Below are 19,088 nucleotides of genomic sequence, written 5' to 3'. Positions count from 1 at the left end.
CCAAGGTAAGGATGGAAAGTGTAATTTAACAATTAGCAGGTCTATTGTTATCATGTTTGGTAACATTTGCCATTGGATTTATTTGAGTTAAAATAACTTTTAAAAATGTTTCAGAACTCTGCTGAATTCCCTCAATTGAAGGTCAGTTAACACAGGCTACTTAACGTTACCAGCTTGGTATTTTAAGTTATCATTAGTAGTCTATCAGGTAAAAACATGTTCTTTAATATTCATAATTTATCTAATATTTATAAGCTAATCATTCAGTCGAATACGCTATGCAACAGCCATTGAATCTGTCTTTAATCGTTAAGGGACGTTAATGTCTAGCTCTGTCCACGACATTGTTATTATATTTTTAAATACAAGGGCAAATGTTATTAATAATTGACTGACATTTCGCGCTACGTGGTATTTACTTCCGGACTTAGAGAGCGATGAAATCGTTGTACAACGCCTCTCTGAATAACGGGGCGTGATTTTGGCTGAACTGTGTTGGGAAAAGGGGAGACGTGGGTGGACTTGCGGCTATTTGCGAGTGTACCCATAGAAGCAACGCACGAAGTAAAATCGTAGAACCATAGAACTAGAAGCAGGAAGTATACCCATCAACCTGTAATGTGATTTGTTGAATGAACTCAATTGCCGTTACAAAAAATACATTCCATTGCATGAGCCACGTCAGTTAGCATCAATTGAATTGACATTCTACATTACCAGGCAGCCATTGAGAACGTATCCATGAGCTTACCGGTCAAATTGCCGTGGTTAGCGGTTCCATAACCGTTGGTTTCATTATATTTCTATAATTTTAACCACGCCCCAATTATCTCACAGTAACCAATGAAACTGATGCGCCAACGCGCCTGCTCGGTGGATGATAACACGTGGTTCTTGGCAAGTAACGCAGACGGACGCATTGCTTCAATAATGGCGGATGATGGATACAATTCTTCGTTACGTCTACCCTGCGTTTTCTCGCCAAAATCACGCCAATACCTAGCTTCATTTGCTCAAGATGGCAGACTCCGTATATGGAACACAGATAGTAAAGTACTACATCAAGAATACGTGCCTTCAGCCCACTTGAGTGCCACTTGTACCTGTATAGTTTGGGGACCATGCCGAATCGCAAAGGTATGTGTGGGGGAGGCATAGGCCCGGGTGAGCCTGCTAGGAAATAACTTTCTAATAAGTTGATCAAATGTATTTATGAGAATATTTACTTTATTAGCTGTATGCTTGTGAAGTATTATCTTTAGTCGTTTACCGTTATGTGGACTGCGTAGCAAAGTAATTACCGTGTTAGTTTCGTTAGCAACGAGCTAAAGTTAGTTACAGAAACTGTCCTGCAGGACGCACATGTTTTTCGCACATGGTGGTCGCCCCAAAAATTTGCCATAGGTCTCCTTTTGAAGGTGTCTTGATTATTACCAAAAAGGGACTTTTCAGTAAAACAAATGCGTATAGTGACCACCAGTAATAATGAGTTTATTTCAAATACGAACACGTTAAATGTAGCTAGCAATCTCCTTAGCGAACCGTAAAGGGTAACTACCTAGCTAGGTTAGCTCCTCTAGTTAGCTATTCACCGTAAATGACGCAGATTCAGATTTCCAAAGCCTTATTTTTACTACCTCAATGGTTTACTTTGTAGAAGTTAACCGTAACACAGAGCAATACACGACTGACTTAATTATTTTAATAGCATTGAGTTTTACTAAATACGTTTTTGAGTCCTCCACGTGTAAAAAGGGCTTTATAAATACATTTGATTGACAATTTCCTAGCCAACTAACGTTGTGACTTACGCACTGACAATTTACCTAACTAGGTAAGTATGACAAAGTGCATTGTACCCCCAATCAGCATTCCACGGCCAATGTTCCTAGTCTTAAATTGTCACAAACTCTAAGAACAACCTGTAGGAAAACCCTTTTTGGTTCGTTGTTTAACCTATAACCCAACTAATTGTTTGGTGAAAAGGGTTCCTGGAACCAGAAAGAACCAAATAACCCATTGTAGTTCTAGGTAGGATACATTTTAAAATCTAGAAGTGTAGCTAGATGCTAGCCAATTGTTTACATGTGAAATTGTGTGATTTGTGACCGTAAGTCTTTGACAACAGTATACTTTTGTGATTTAGCATGTACTTTTGATGTTAGTCTCATTATTTTGGGTTCTTGTCAATGCAAGGTTTAAACTTCAACACTATGGAAGTTCAGACCACCCATAGATGAGGCCGTCTAAACAGAAAAGGAAAACTGAAGTCCTGTGTCAAAGTCAATAAAAAACGTGATTGACTTAAACTGTATTCTTTTACTTCAGGAGGGACCTCGGAGGAAGAAGAGGAAATCAGAGGCAGGGCATGTGGAGGAGTTGGCGGATCTGTTGGCTCTGGGAACAGTGGCGGGCAGCATTATCATTTACAGTGCAGTGAAGGGGGCACTGCACTGCACACTGGTAATGACTGGGATGTAGCTTGACTTTCATTGACAATTTGGGAAGTACCAAAAATAATTTTCAGATGAATGTTGCTTGCTCAATGCACCTAAATGGTTGACTTTGTGGTTGAACATGGTACTTAAAAAAAATATGTATTATTGAAGACTGCAGTGACAAGTCACGGGTTCAAGTTCTGTCACCGCGATGGATTTCCATGAAATGCATTTTGGAGAGGTTATTTTTTTTTAGGTCAGTGTAGATCGGCAACAATTTCATTGTTCCCTTAAAATCAGGGACTGATTTAGACCTGGGACACAAGCTCTGTGCAATTAATTATTTGGTAGGACAGAACCAGCAGGCTCCTGACCTTGTAGGTTAAGAGTTGAATACCCCTGAAATAGCCCATGCGTGGTCCAATATGTTTAAAATAAGTGAAGCAGTTTAATAGTTAGTTTATTGGGCAACATTTCTGGAGGTGAAAGTTATATTTTAGATGGTGTCCGTATCCTTTTATTTGTTAGACATTCTACTCAAGTTATAAGTCACCAGAACTTAGCTTCTCACTCCTTCAACATATCAATTATCCTGCGGAGGACCCTGCATCTTCTAAGCAAGGGGACTGGAATTGGTCACACTCGCAGTTTAATACATGTACAAAATCATCCTTTTCCCTAAAAGCATGATGGTCATGACTCTTACATGAATGGGGAGGTTAACTTGGCCCCAGGCAATCGAGCTGAGATCGAGAGATCGCCAAAAACTCTTTTAGTATTTGTTTCATTTGTCCATTGTTGACACAGTCCCAAATTGTTTTGCTTGTCAGCCCTTAACTTTTCAAGAGATTTTAACTTTGAAAATACAGAAATCATCCCTGTATGATGCGTTCATTTCCAGTCATGGGATTTTTTTGGGTAATTTCACAATTACTTTTTGGTTATCAACCTTGCATCTCAGGTAATATAGAATTGTTATTGAAATGTCTGATACTATGTCTATCCAAACTATGAACCGTATGAATAATTTCCTTGGAGTGACATGTTCTCTCACATTATTAAAGCTCATATTTGACATCTGCTCCTTCCCAGGATGGAGGTCACAATGGTGGAGTGAACTGTGTTGAGTGGCACCCTGAGGATGGCCTGCTCTACAGCGGCTCAGACGACTCATACATCGTAGAGTGGGACCTGCAGACAAGCAAGACCCGCTGGTGGGTACCTTCCCTTTCTGTGTTTGTTGAAATCAATCAGTTAGTTAATGCCAGACTACATTCACAATCAAAGTGCATTTGAAATCTGTTATGGCGTGTCAACCAACAGACTGCTCACAAAGGCAAATGTCCCCGAGGAATCAAAGCATCAGGAAGAATAGTTACATTGTGCATCTGTGTCAATGCACTTGGTGACTTAGAATGTAGTAAACCTTTGTGTTGGGTGGTGTAGCTGTAATTGCCGCCGCCCCCCCCAGCACACATATACGCATGTTGGTTAAAACCTGTCCCGCTGCCCATTGACACTCCAATCCTATCTTTTTCTCTCTCCCACTCTCTTCAATAAACAATATGGGGGTAGGAATGGTTTCTTTATTTTATGGAAGACCCATTAATTGTCGCTTTTCTCAACAGTAAGTGGAAGGCGGACCGTGCGTCAGTGACCAGTCTGTGTGTGAGTCCTGATGGCAAACTGCTGCTCTCAGCGGGACAGACCATCAAGATGTGGGACCTCAAGACCAAGGAGGTGTACCGGGTAAGTTAGTGGGACCTGTCCAGCAGTGACATGGCCTACATTCACATGAATTCATCCTGCCAATATCCAGGGGAACTGACACAACAAGGGTCCTATCCTCACCTTTTAGTTAATTTACAGCGCATTTGGACAGTATTCAAACACCTAGACTTTATCCACATTTTGTTACATCCTTCAAAAATGGATAATTATTTTTTCCCCATCAGTCTACATACAATATCCCATAATGACAAAGGAAAAATGGGTTAAGGCATTTTTGCTTATGTAAAAAAATAAAGATTCAACTGTTCATGTTTTCAGACCCTTTACTCAGTACTTTGGCAGCGATTACAGCCACAAGTCTGCAGAATATTTTAGTATGTGTTACCACCCTAGTACTGTTCCAGCAGTGTCAGATTTGGGTCGTGTTCAGTAGGTAACAAAACAGAAACGCAGAGGTAGTACCTGGACTTGGCCAATAAGAAAGCCTCTTCTGTTGTGTCCTATTGAACATGATCCAGATTAGTGATTACCTCACGGAGGAGAAAATTATTCATATGCCCCCCTCCCCCCCGTCTTTAAGATGTCTAACTCCCACTTGTTTTCATCAGAAGTTCACAGGTCACTCCACAGCTGTGACGAACCTGCGCTTCGCCACCACTCGTCCCCCGGACAGCAATGGCCTCTACTTCGTGTCCGGGGCGGCCCACGACAGACTCATCAGCGTGTGGTGAGAACGGACCGCCATAATGCTTCTCTCAGTTGATCCGTTATACACAGGAATTGTGTTGCGTGTGATTTGAAGTGACTTGTTTGAAGGAGCTCTTTTGTAAAAGAGACCTGTCATTTCTCGACAGCCTGATTCTATAAAGAATAGGGCTGTCAAATTATCTAAAAATAATTAGTCACAAATAATTGCTTGACTTTCTGTATTTAATCGAGATCAATCGCTATTTTTGAATATGCTCGAATTTTGCCCAAAACATTTGGAAAGCAGTGCATTGGGTTACAGGCATGCTTTGTAAGGGGCATGGAAACAATAATCTGTATCAAAGTGCTCCCAATGTTTAAGTCTGCAGGTCCTTAAAGTCTTTGTTACACTCTGATTTAGAGGACTTAAGTTATTTATTTTCAAAGGTCTTTAAACATGCGAAGGAGATGATTAGTGCTTCCATTATATTGTGCCTCATCTTAATTGTTGCTCCTGCAGCAAAAAAATCGGCTAAATTTAACATATTGGCAATGGCAATAGTTACAAATATAAAAGTATAATTTTAGATTTGATTAACCATATGAAATTGATTTTGAGATACTTGAGGCGCACTTTCAAGATGTTAGCGCTATCGACATTTGCGCCTCTGTTTACGTCAAGTGCGTGTGCCAATGTGTGTCAGGCTGTTGCCCGAGGCGAGAACAAGGTGGCCTATACAGTTTGATAGACAACACCAACTACAGCTGGGTTGATGAATTGAAAATGACCTACAAAGACATTGCCCTCTTTCGGAAGCAATTTTCCTTATGTCAGTGATTAGGCTTCACAACGTTCCTGCAGATTTTCGGCTTTTAAAACCATTTTTTGGTCTACATTAATGTGCGTTAACCTGCTTCCTGCAATGACAATCTGCCCTGTCCCTGTTGCGCTGCTGGTTCTGTCTTGCTACTAGAGGTCGACCGATTTATGATTTTTCAACGCCGATACCGATTATTGGAGGACCAAAAAAAGCCGATACCAATTAATCGGTCGAATTGTTTATTTTATTATTTTTAATTCTTTGTAATAATGACAATTACAACAATACTGAATGAACACTTATTTTAACTTAATATAATACATACAGCCTCAAATAAATAATGAAACATGTTCAATTTGGTTTAAATAATGCAAAAACAAGGTGTTGGAGAAGAGAGTAAAAGTGCAATATGTGCCATGTAAGAAAGCAAACATTTAAGTTCCTTGCTCAGAACATGAGAACATATGAAAGCTGGTGGTTCCATTTAACATGCGTCTTCAATATTCCCAGGTAAGAAGTTTTAGGTTGTAGGAATTATAGGACTATTTCTCTCTGCGATTTGTATTTCATATACCTTTGACTATTGGATGTTCTTATAGGCACTTTAGTATTGCCAGTGTAACAGTATAGCTTCCGTCCCTCTCCTCGCTCCTACCTGGGCTCGAACCAGGAACACATCGACAACGGCCACCCTCGAAGCAGCGTTACCCATGCAGAGTAAGGGGAACAACTACTCCAAGTCTCAGAGCGAGTGACGTTTGATACGCTATTAGTGCGCACCCGGCCAACTAGCTAGCCATTTCACATCGCTTACACCAGCCTCATCTTGGGAGTTGACAGGCTTGAAGTCATAAACAGCGCAATGCATTGCGAAGAGCTGCTGGCAAAACGCACAAAAGTGCTATTTTGAATGAATGCTCATGAGCCTGCTGGTGCCTACCATTGCTCAGACTGCTCTATCAAATCATAGACTTAATTATAACATAACACAAACACGAACCTTAGTTTCCGGATTCAACTATATTAATGACCTATCACGTTTTATTCTTTCAGTGAAATATGGAACCGTTACGTATTTTATCTAACGGGTGGCATCCATAAGTCAAAATATTCCTGTTACATTGCACAACCTTCAATGTTATGTCATAATTACGTAAAATTCTGGCAAATTAGTTCGTAGCGAGCTGGGGGCCCAAACTGCTGCATATACCCTGACTCTGTTGCAGAGGTGACACATTTTCCCTAGTTAAAAGTAATTCATGTTAGCAGGCAATATTAACTAAATATACTTGTGTATTGATTTTAAGAAAGACATTGATGTTTATGGTTAGGTACAGGTTGGCGCAACGACAGACCTTTTTTAGCGAATGCGCACCGCATCGATTATATGCAACGCAGGACAGGCTAGATAAACTAGTAATATCATCAACCATGTGTAGTTAACTAGTGATTCTGATTGATTGTTTTTATAAGAAGTTTAATGCTAGCTAGCAACTTACCTTGGCTTCTTACTGCATTCGTGTAACAGGCAGGCTCCTCGTGGAGTGCAATGTAAAGCAGGTGGTTAGAGCATTGGACTTGTTAACCGTAAGGTTGCATCCCCAAGCTGACAAGGTAAAAATCTGTCGTTCTGCCCCTGAACAAGGCAGTTAACCCACCGTTCCTAGGCCGTCATTGAAATAAGAATGTGTTCTTAACTGACTTGCCTAGTTAAAAAAAAAGTTTTAGATAAATATTTTTTTTAATCGGCAAATCGGTGGCCAAAAATAATGATTGTTATGAAAACTTGAAATCGGCCCTAATTAATCGGCCATTCCGATTAATTGGTCGACCTCTACTTGCTACCCTTTCCATCCATGACTGCACCCCTGCCCAGTCATGTGAAATCTATGGATTGGGGCCTAATGAATTTACTTCAATTGACTGATTGTACTGTAAATCACAACAATTTTACTAAGTGTTGTATTTATATTTTTGTTCAGTATAACTGTTGGGAAGAGTTTTTAAAATAAGTACTGTTAATGTCAGCTTTGAGTATAGAGGCAATGATACCACTTTAGAGTATGTCATTGAGATGAAGCACTAGTGGAACTGAGCCGTGCACAGCATTTACGGTGAATCTAGTAGCCTATACAGTGCATTCGGAAGTATTCAGACCCTTCGACTTTTTACACATTTTGTTATGTTACAGCCTTATTCTAAAAACAATTAAATAGTTTCCCCCCCTCATCAATTTACACACAGTTACCTCATAATGACAAAGCAAAACAGGTTTTTAGAAATGTTTTCAAATGTATAAAAAATGTAATATCAGATCTACATAAGTATTCAGACACTTTACTCAGTACTTTGTTAAAGCACCTTTGGCAGCGATTACAGCCTCGTGCCTTCTTGGGTATGACGCTACAAGCTTGGCACAACTGTATTTGGGGAGTTTCTCCCATTCTTCTCTGCAGATTCTTGCAAGCTCTTTCAGGTTGGATGAAGAGCTTCACTGCGCAGCTGTTTTCAGGTCTCTCCAGAGATGGTCGATCGGGTTTGTGTCTGGTCTCTGGCTGGGCCACTCAAGGACATTCAGAGACTTGTCACGAAGCCACTGCTGCGTTGTCCTGGCTGTGTCCTTAGGGTTGTTGTCCTGTTTGTAGGTGAACCTTGACCCCCAGTCTGAGGTCCTGAGTGCTCTGGAGCAGGTTTTCATCAGGATCTCTCTACTTGACTCATCTTTCCCTCGGTCCTGACAAGTCTCCAGGTCCCTGCTTCTGAAAAACATCCCTACAGCATGACGCTGCCACCACCAGTCTTCACCGTAGGGATGGTGACAGGTTTCGTGACGCTTGGCATTCAGGCCAAAGAGCTCAATCTTGGTTTCATCAGACCAGAGAATCTTGTTTCTCATGGTCAGATTCCTTTAGGCGCCTTTCGGCAAACTCCAAGCGGGCGGTCATGTGCCTTTTACTGAGCAGAGGCTTGCGTCTGGCCACTCTACCATAAAGGCTGCAGAGATGGTTGTCCTTCTGCAAGGTTCTCCCATTGCCACAGAGGAATTCTGGCGCGTTGTCGGTGACCATCGGGTTCTTTGTCACCCTCCTGACCAAGACCCTTCTCCCCCTATTGCTTAGTTTGGCTGGACGGCCTACCTCTAGGTAGAGTCAAACTTCTTCCATTTGAAGAATGATTGAGGCCAATGTGTTCTTGGGGACCATCGATGCTACAGAGATGTTTTGGTACCCTTCCCCAGTTCTGTCTTGACACAATCCTGTCCAATCAATTGAATTTACCACATGTGGTAACAATGAAGTTGTTGAAACATCTCAAGGATGATCAATGAAAAGGATGAGCTCAATTTCAAGTCTCATAGCAAAGGGTGTGAATACTTATCCTCTTATGGAAGTGCGAATCCTGCTCAAATTCCATTAGCGGGATTGATTTGACATCATCCAGTGAAATTGTAGCGCGCTAAATTCAAACTACAGAAATATCAATATTCAACATTCACGAAAATATAAGTGTAATACATCAAAATTAAGCTTAACTTCTTGTTAATCTAGCCGCTGTGTCATATTTCAATAAGGCTTTGCAGCGAAACCAAACCATGCGATTATCTGAGGACAGCGCCCCGCATACAAACACATGAAAAACATATTTCAACCAGGCAGGTGCGACAAGAGTCAGAAATGGCGATATAATAAATGCCTTACCTTTGCAAAAAGATCTTCAATCTCAAATGTCTGTGACACAATGAATAGTCATTTTGTTCCATAAATTCCTTATCGAACAAAATGTTGATTTATTTGGTGCGTTTTGATTCAGAAATACACCGGTTCCAACTCGCCCAACATGACTACAAAGTATCTAATAAGTTACCTGTAAACTTGGTCCAAACATTTCAAACAACGTTCCTAATCCAACCTCAGGAATCCTAAAATGTAAATAAATGATCAAATTTAAGACTGAGTAAACTGTTTCTAATACCGGATAAAAACAATGTAAAGCGCGCTCCAGTTCACTCGCAACAAAAGACTAAAGCCCTTCATAGTGACACCAACAAAGAACAGCCCTACTTCATTTCTCAAAAGAAAAACAAACTATTTCTAAAGACTGTGACATCTAGTGGAAGCCATAGGAACTGCAATCTGGGCCCTAATAAATCAGGTCTCCCATAGAAAACCATTGGAAAACACTGACCTCAAATGTTTTCCCTGGATGGATTGTGCTTGGGGTTTTGCCTGCCAAATCAGTTCTGTTATACACAGACATTATTCAACGTGTGCGTGTACATATACGTGTGCGTGTGTGTGTGTGTGTGTGTGTGTGTACGTGTGTGTGTGTGTATACGTGTGTATACGTGTGTATGTGTGTGTATACGTGTGTATGTGTGTGTATACGTGTGTGTGTGTGTGTATACGTGTGTGTGTATACGTGTGTGTGTATACGTGTGTATGTGTGTGTATACGTGTGTATGTGTGTGTATACGTGTGTATGTGTGTGTATACGTGTGTATGTGTGTGTATGTGTGTGTATACGTGTGTGTGTGTGTATACGTGTGTGTGTGTGTGTATACGTGTGTGTGTGTGTGTATACGTGTGTGTGTGTGTGTATACGTGTGTGTGTGTATACGTGTGTGTGTATACGTGTGTGTGTGTATACGTATGTGTGTGTGTGTGTGTATACGTATGTGTGTGTGTGTGTGTATACGTGTGTGTGTGTGTGTGTGTATACGTGTGTGTGTGTGTGTATACGTGTGTGTGTGTATACGTGTGTGTGTATACGTGTGTGTGTATACGTGTGTGTGTGTATACGTGTGTGTGTGTGTGTATACGTGTGTGTATACGTGTGTGTATACACGTGTGTGTGTGTGTGTATACACGTGTGTGTGTGTATACACGTGTGTGTGTGTATACACGTGTGTGTGTGTATACACGTGTGTGTGTATACACGTGTGTGTGTATACACGTGTGTGTGTACGTGTGTGTATACGTGTGCGTGTGTGTATATATACGTATGTATATATACGTGTGCGTATGTATATATACGTATGTATGTATACGTGTGTGTATGTATACGTGTACGTGTGTGTATGTATACGTGTACGTGTGTATGTATATATATATCCTTTCATTCAGTGAATCAGATATCAAATAGCTATGGGACGCCCAATCACGGCAGGTTGTGATACAGCCTGGATTCAAACCAGGGTGTCTGTAGTGACGCCTCTATCACTGAGATGCAGTGCCATAGACTCTTAGACAGTGGCCTAGCTCCAGATGGCGAGTTGCCCATAGATTTGATACACTGAGTGTACAAAACATTAAGAACACCTTCCTAATATTGAGTTGCACCCCACCTTTGCCCTCAGAACAGCCTCAATTTGTTGGGGCAAGGACTCTACAAGGTGTCAAGTGTTCCACATGGACGTTGGCCCATGTTGAATCCAATGCTTCCCACAGTTGTCAAGTTGGCAGGATGTCTTTTGGGTGGTGGACTATTCATGATACACACGGGAAATGGTTGTGTGACAAACCCAGCAGTGTTGCAGATCTTAAATCAACCCGGTGTGCCTGGCACCTACAACCATACACCGCTCATAGGTGCTTAACTTTTGTCTTGCCCGTTCACCCTCTGAATGGCACACATTCACAATCCATATCTAAGTTGTCTGAAGGCTTTAAAATCCTTATTTAACCTGTCTCCCCTTAATCTACACTGATTTTGAAGTGGATTTAACAAGTGACATCAATAAGTATCGTGTCTTGCATCTGGATTCACCTGGTCAGTCTGTCATTGAAAGAGCAGGTTTTCATAATGTTCTGTACATTAAGTGCGGTATATATTACTATGGCATTTTTCAGTGTTATCTTTGTCTTATTGTGTCGTCATACTAAGCTAGTATTGATATTGAAACCCAAATTCTGAAATGTGTTTTTGATTAGCCCCTTAGGGTAGCCTTAACACATGCGTATGGCCAACCCCATGCTTTAGACATCTATAGCCTAGCCACAATGCTACTACAGCCTAGGGATGGGCATGGTTATCCGAACGCACGTTAGTATTCGATTAGTTGCGAGAGTATTAATTGGAGAAATAAGCCCACTTTTAATGAGGCTTTGTCTAAAATGTAAATCTGAAATTGCTACATAAGTCAGCGGTCACATTTAGCTTTCAGAAATCTGCATTTTCAAAAAGCAGACATAAAAAAACAATGTCACATGTTTTCTTTTTTTCTTCAATAGTGTTTAGGGGCATGTAACTGGTTTTTATTCACACAAAATACATTAGTGCTACACATTTGGCAGAAGGTAGTTCATCAGGTCACAACCGAAGTGCAACACTGTTTGGCTAGCAGCCACACATAAATAGGCGTACAATGAAAAGGCGAGGGATTTTTTGCCAAAATGATACATGGCCATATTTCTACATTTTATCGTAGGAAGACTGGGCCAGCTACATTCCTTATGTTTTGCTTGAAGTTAATCTTGCATTTTGGAAAGTACCGGAGAAAAGTTGCCTACGCATCAATCGGAGCGGAATCCCATGATCCAATAACGAGAGCAAATATTTTTTCATTTGGAGCAAACCGAGTGAAGCCAAGCAGAATTTACACTAAAAAGCCTTTTAGATCTGCGTTTCTTTCCTTTTCTGTGTTTGCAACGCGACCCCTGCAAGGATAGGTAATGACATTTGATATTTTTATTAAACAGTTGGGAATTTGAGTGCACCCCATAAAGGTAACATTAAAAAGGTGATTATTTTCTTCCCTGTCGTTAACTTTGACATCCCAAATTAACATTTTTTGTATTTTTTTTATCTTCAATTGATTTGTATTGGTCACTGCCAAATGGCTCGTCTTTGGGCTGGTGTGTGTGCGCTCTTCATCTTCATGTCTGTCTATCCACCCCTCAGGCAAGTCCAAGAGGACAGCAATGACAAGAACTCGGTGGTGTCCTTCACCCTGACGGACGACCCCCAGCACATTGACCTCTTTACTTCCAACAGCAAGGAAGAGGTGAGTCGACCTTGCCTCACTGGAGGTAGAGTAGGGGTCCGTTTTACTTAACAAGTTTCAGTTCACCAAACATCCCCCAGTGAAGGATCCAGGGGCACTGTCTGTGGAAGGTTATCTTCATCTCTCGCTCACTCTCCACCCTGCTCTCTCAATCTTCATCTTCTATTCCCTTCTTACCTCACTATGCCCTGACCTAATGGCCGTGAGATTGAGATCTGAGGGGATGTAGCGTATCCTCTGTAAATAATATAGGGGGTGTTGACGGAACTTGATTCACTGATTAGTGCCTACCTTGGTTCAAGACATTCCTTAGAAACTCTGGGTGTGCATTTCGGGTCTTAGGCAAGGTTGTGGTGGGTGATTTGGGACTGGACCTCTGACACATGCCTAATGTTATTTCTCCATCTCCTAGGCGGTGAGGCTGGCGGTTGTGTGTAAGGATGGGCAGCTTCATCTCTTTGAGCACTTTCTGAACGGGTTAGTCTCTAAAACCTTGTCCCTTCCTGTCACTGTGCAAGGCGGACTCTTCTTATTCCTCAACACAACTCAACTCAGCACAACAAGGATCATATTAATTTACAGCCACACATTAATTTACAACACACCTTTCCCCTGTCACTGGGCAAGGCGGAGTACTTAAATGGCACTGAGTCTTATACAGTATCTGGCAGGGAAAGAGAATGTTCAATGAGGGAAAAGGCTGGTTTCTGCTATGGGCACAGATGTATAGTAGTATGACAATTGCCAATTTCAGGGATGAAGTGATGTTAATAGGAGGGTAAAGAAAATCCTTTGGGATAAAGAGGCCATAAAACTGTTACATGGTAGTTAGACAGCGTAATTAGTGGTAGTTAGATTGTTATATAGTACTGACATTTTATTAACTCTACTTATAGTGCTGGTACACATTATCATGGTAAACCAGTGTTTTCCACAAACACACGGAGTAGCCAGCCAAATAGAAGAAGTAGCCAGCCAGATTCCCAAAATGTTTGCCGAAGAAGCTTTATTTTGGTGGCCTCTAGCACATTCTATTGCTAGATTGGTATTTTCAACTAGCAACCAGGGTTGGAAATTAACACCCTGCAAATGTGGGTAGATTTTGTCATTGGTGGCTAAGAATGTATATTTCACCAGCCACGTTGGGGGGTGGTTACACAGAGCAAATGTCCAAATCTCACATGGTTAAGTTGGTTAATTGACGAAGGCTATTAGTGTGACATTATCTTGTTTCCTGGCCAGTTACATCTTTCTGTTCACATGCTAGGTTGTTTTTCAATGTTTGAGTTTGCAACTGTTTGCTGCTGAAAAGACATCGCACTCTGAGATTTTTTTTTAATCAGACAAGCGTGTGCCCATGTTAGGACTGTAACGGTCCGTCCCTTAACCTCTATGGGCAGGTCCCACCTACTCAACATCCAGTGTAATCCCGTGGCGCGATATTCAAATACCTTAGAAATGCTATTACTTCAATTTCTCAAACATGACTATTTTACACCATTTTAAAGACAAGACTCTCGTTAATCTAACCACACTGTCCGATTTCAAAAAGGCTTTACAACGAAAGCAAAACATTAGATTATGTCAGCAGAGTACCCAGCCAGAAATAATCAGACACCCATTTTTCAAGCTAGCATATAATGTCACATAAACCCAAACCACAGCTAAATGCAGCACTAACCTTTGATGATCTTCATCAGATGACAACCCTAGGACATTATGTTATACAATACATGCATGTTTTGTTCAATCAAGTTCATATTTATATCAAAAACCAGCTTTTTACATTAGCATGTGACTAGCATGTGACTAGCATTCCCACCGAACACTGCCGGTGAATTTACTAAATTACTCACGATAAACGTTCACAAAAAGCATAACAATTATTTTAAGAATTATAGATACAGAACTCCTCTATGCACTCGATATGTCCGATTTTTAAAGTAGCTTTTCGGTGAAAGCACATTTTGCAATATTCTCAGTAGATAGCCCGGCATCACAGGGCTAGCTATTTTGACACCCAGCAGGTTTAGCACTCATCAGTCAGATTTACTATAAGAAAAATGTTCTTACCTTTGTTGTCTTCGTCAGAATGCACTCCCAGGACTTCTACTTCAATAACAAATGTTGGTTTGGTCCAAAATAATCCATCGTTATATCCAAACAGCGGCGTTTTGTTCGTGCGTTCTAGACACTATCCTAAAGGCTAAATAAGGGTGACGAGCATGGCGCAATTCGTGACAAAAGAATTCTAAATATTCCATTACCGTAATTCGAAGCATGTCAACCGCTGTTTAAAATAAATTTTTATGCCATTTTTCTCATAAAAAAGCGATAATATTCCGACCGGGAATCTGCGTTTAGATAAAAGGAAAAAAAAAACATTCGGTCGAAGCGGGCACGCGCCTAAGCCCATAGTACTCTGAGTGGCCACTTGCCAAAAGCGATAAAGGGTTTCAGCCAGAGCCTGCCTCGATATCGTTCAACGTTTTCCCGGGCTCTGAGACCCTATGGACGACGTAGGAAGTGTCACGTTATTGCACAGATCCTGAGTCTTCAATAAAAAGAGCCAAGATGAAACACTACTTCTCAGACGGGCCACTTCCTGCTCGAAATCTTCTCAGGTTTTGGCCTGCCATCGGAGTTCTGTTATACTCACAGACACCATTCAAACAGTTTTAGAAACTTTAGGGTGTTTTCTATCCAAAGCCAATAATTATATGCATATTCTAGTTACTGGGCAGGAGTAGTAACCAGATTAAATCGGGTACGTTTTTTTATCCAGCCGTGTCAATACTGCCCCCTATCCCCAACAGGTTAAAATCAATTTTTATGCCATTTTTCTCGTAAAAAAGCGATAATATTCCGACCGGGAAAGCGTGTTTACGTTCAAAGAGAAAATAAAAACATCTCGTGCACGAGCCCCAGTCTGATGGTCCTCTGACCGGCCACTATCCAAACGCGCTAATGTGTTTCAGCCTGGGGCTGCCTCGATATCATTCAGCTTTTTCCCGGGTTCTGAGAGCCTATGGGAGCCGTAGGAAGTGTCACGTTACAGCAAAGATCCTCAGTCTTCAATAAACAGAGCCAAGATGAACAAGAACTTGTCAGACAGGCCACTTCCTGTAAAGAATCTTCTCAGGTTTTTGCCTGCCATATGAGTTCTGTTATACTCACAGACACCATTCAAACAGTTTTAGAAACTTTAGGGTGTTTTCTATCCAAAGCCAATAATTATATGCATATTCTAGTTACTGGGCAGGAGTAGTAACCAGATTAAATCGGGTACGTTTTTTATCCGGCCGTGCAAATACTGCTCCCTATCCCCAACAGGTTAAAGGTCCCGCTGATCATATTTTCCTCTAGTAAGCAAACAAAATGCTCAACTAGAGGCAGCCCTCCTAGTGGCCAGTGATTTTATGCAGGTATACTAAACTCAGTTTTGGCTCATTTCTACCAGCATGTCACATGTTCAACAAGAGGCAAAACAACTCAAGATCACCTTTACTCCACACAAAGCTTTCTCTTGCCCTCCATTTATCAAATCTGACAATAATGCCATTCTCCTGATTCCTGCTTACATGCTAAAGCTGGAAGTACCAGTGACGGGCGCAATATGAAATTGGCCTGATGAAGCGGATGCTAAACTACAGGATTGTTTGCGATCACAGATGAGGATGTGTTCCGGGATTTGGCCTCCCGGGTGGCGCATTGGTCTAAGGCAGTGCAAGCTGTGCCACCAGAGATTCTGGGTTCGTGGCCATGCTCTGGGGCGGCGCGCAATTGGCACAGCGTTGTCCGGGTTAGAGAGGGTGTGGCCGGCAGGGATATCCTTGTCTCATCGTGCACTAGTGACTCCTGTGGCGGGCCGGGGGCAGTGCACGCTGACCAGGTGTACGATGTTTCCTCCGACACATTGTTGGCTTCCGGGTTGGATGGGCATTGTGTCAAGAAGCAGTGTGTCTTGGTTGGGTTGTGTTTCGGAGGACGCATGGCTCTCGACCTTCGCCTTTCCCGAGTCCATACGGGAGTTGCAGCGATGAGACAAGACTAACTACTACCAATTGGATACCACGAAATTGAAAGAAAAAAAAATGTTTTTCGGGGATCATCCAATGGCACATTAAGTGTATTGACAATGTTGTCCCAACTGATAGACGTTCATATCCCAACCTGAAGCCATGAATTACAGGCAACATCCGCACTGATCTAAAGGCTGGAGCTGCCGCTTTCAAGGAGCGGGTCCCTAATCCGTGCACATAAAAGAAATCCCACTACGCCCTCCGATGAACCATCAAACAGGCAAAGCGTCAATGCAGTATAAGATCGAATCCAACTACACCGGCTCCGACGCTTGTCGGATGTGGCAGGGCTTACAAACTATCAGTGATTACAAAGGGAAATCCAGGTGAGAGCTGCCCGGTAACTCAAGCCTAAAATATTAGATAAATGCCTTCTATGCTAGCTTTGAAGCAAGCAACACTGAACCATACGTGAGAGCACCAGCTGTTCCGGATGACTGAGATCATGCTCTCCGTAGCCGACGTGTGTAAGACAGGTTAACATTCACAAGGCCGCAGGGCCAGACGGATAACCAGGACACGTACTCTGATAATGCGCTGGCAAGTGGCTTCACTGACATTTTCAACCTCTCCCTGTCCGAGTCAGTAATACCAGCATGTTTTAAGCTGACCACCATAGTAGTCTGTGCCCAAGAAAGACAGGTTACCTTGGCATAGGTACTATCCTGTGCCCAAGAAAGACAGTACTTTTGCCAAGGTAACCAATTGTACCGTGCACTCACATCTGTAGCCGTGAAATGCCTCAAGGTTTGTCATGGCTCACAGCATCATCCCAGAAACCCTGGACCCGCTTCAATTAGCATACCGCTCAAACAGATCTACAGATGCAATCTCTATTGCACTACACACTGCCCTTTCCCACCTGGACAAAAGGAAAACTGAATGCTTGTCATTGACTACAGCTCAGCATTCAACTCCAATGTACCCTCCAAGCTCATCACTAAGGTGCATGGGACTGAATCCCTCCCTCTACAATTGGATCCTGTACTTCCTGATGGGCTGCCGCCAGGTGTTGAGGGTCAGTGTGGCGGAGGTGTTGCACATCCTCAACACCTGGCGGCAGCCCAACGGTAAGTACAGGATCCAATTGTAGAGGGAGGGATGAGGCCCCTCGGGTGCATGCCTAGTCCCCTCCTGTACTCTGCTCACCTACGACTGTGTGGCTGTGCACGACTCCCAACACCATGTTTGCCGATAACACGGTGGTGGTGGGCCTGAGCGACGATGAGACTGCTTATAGGGAGGAGGTTAGAGACCTGGCAGTGTTGTGACAGGACTACAACCTCTCCCTCAATGTGGGCAAGACAAAATATGGTTATAGTGGAATACAGGAAACTGAGGGTCCAACTTCCCCCCCCATTCACATCGACAGGGCTGTAGTGGAGCAGGTCGAGAGCTTCAAGCTCCTCGGCGTCCACGTCTAAGGCCCTATCATGGTCCAAACACACCAACATGGTTGGAATAACCTCTTACCCCTCAGGCTGAACATTTTGTCACGGGCGCTCGGATCTTAGTTCTACAGCTGCACCATTGAGAGCATCTTGGCTGGCTGCATCCCCGTTTGGCATAGCAACTGCTTGGCATTCGACCACAAGGCTCTACAGAGTAGTGTACGGCTCAGTACATCACTGGGGCCAAGCCCCCTGCCATCCAGGATCTCTATACCAGGCGGTGTCAGGAAGAGTCCAGCCACCCATACGGCAAATGCTACCCGAGCACTAAGTCCGGGACCAAAAGGCTCCTGAACAGCTTCTACCCCCAAGCCATAAGACTGCTAAATGGCTACGAGGACTGCAGTGACCCTTTTTGCACTCTTTTTGACTATGCCACACCCCATAATGACAAAGCAAATGTTGTAAATGTATTAAATAAACTGAAATGTGAAGTATTCACTCTTTTACTCGGCACATTTTGGCAGCGACTATAGCCTCAAGTCTTCATTTGGTAGGACGCTACAAGCTAGGCACACCTGTATTTTAGGGAGTTTCTCCCATTCTTCTCTGCAGATCCTCATGCTCTGTCAGGTTGGATGGGGAGCGTTGCTGCACAGCTATTTTCAGGTCTCTCCAGAGGTTGTCGATTCGGGTTTATGTCGGGGCTCTGGCTGGGCCCACTTTCAGTCGATCCTGACTAGTCTATCCAGTCCCTGCTACTGAGAAACATCCCCACAACATGATGCTGCAACCACCATGCTTCACAGTAGGGGTGGTGCCAGGTTTCCTCCAGACATGACGCTTGATATTCAGGCCAAAGAGTTCAATCTTGGTTTCATCAGACCAGAGGATCTTGTTTATCGATCAGTCCTCTAGTGCCTTTTACTGAAGAG

General features: G+C 42.6%; 1 protein-coding gene across 1 annotated transcript in view; it reads left to right on the top strand.

The window, feature by feature from the left end:
• The first annotated feature begins 871 nt into the window (after positions 1 to 871).
• LOC106610597 (WD repeat-containing protein 43) overlaps positions 872 to 19,088 on the top strand; it is a 49,055-nt gene continuing 30,838 nt past the window's right edge. The window contains exons 1-7 of the mRNA XM_014209993.2: positions 872 to 1,137; positions 2,329 to 2,463; positions 3,531 to 3,652; positions 4,067 to 4,187; positions 4,778 to 4,896; positions 12,578 to 12,680; positions 13,093 to 13,157. Of these exons, the coding sequence (XP_014065468.1) occupies positions 931 to 1,137; positions 2,329 to 2,463; positions 3,531 to 3,652; positions 4,067 to 4,187; positions 4,778 to 4,896; positions 12,578 to 12,680; positions 13,093 to 13,157 (872 nt within the window). The 5' untranslated portion in view covers positions 872 to 930. The remainder of the gene's footprint in view (positions 1,138 to 2,328; positions 2,464 to 3,530; positions 3,653 to 4,066; positions 4,188 to 4,777; positions 4,897 to 12,577; positions 12,681 to 13,092; positions 13,158 to 19,088) is intronic.

Source organism: Salmo salar, chromosome ssa09 (genome assembly GCF_905237065.1).
Source record: "Salmo salar chromosome ssa09, Ssal_v3.1, whole genome shotgun sequence".
Lineage (NCBI taxonomy): Eukaryota > Metazoa > Chordata > Actinopteri > Salmoniformes > Salmonidae > Salmo > Salmo salar.
Note: the sequence above shows the minus strand (reverse complement) of the source record. Positions and strands in the feature narration are given on the sequence as shown.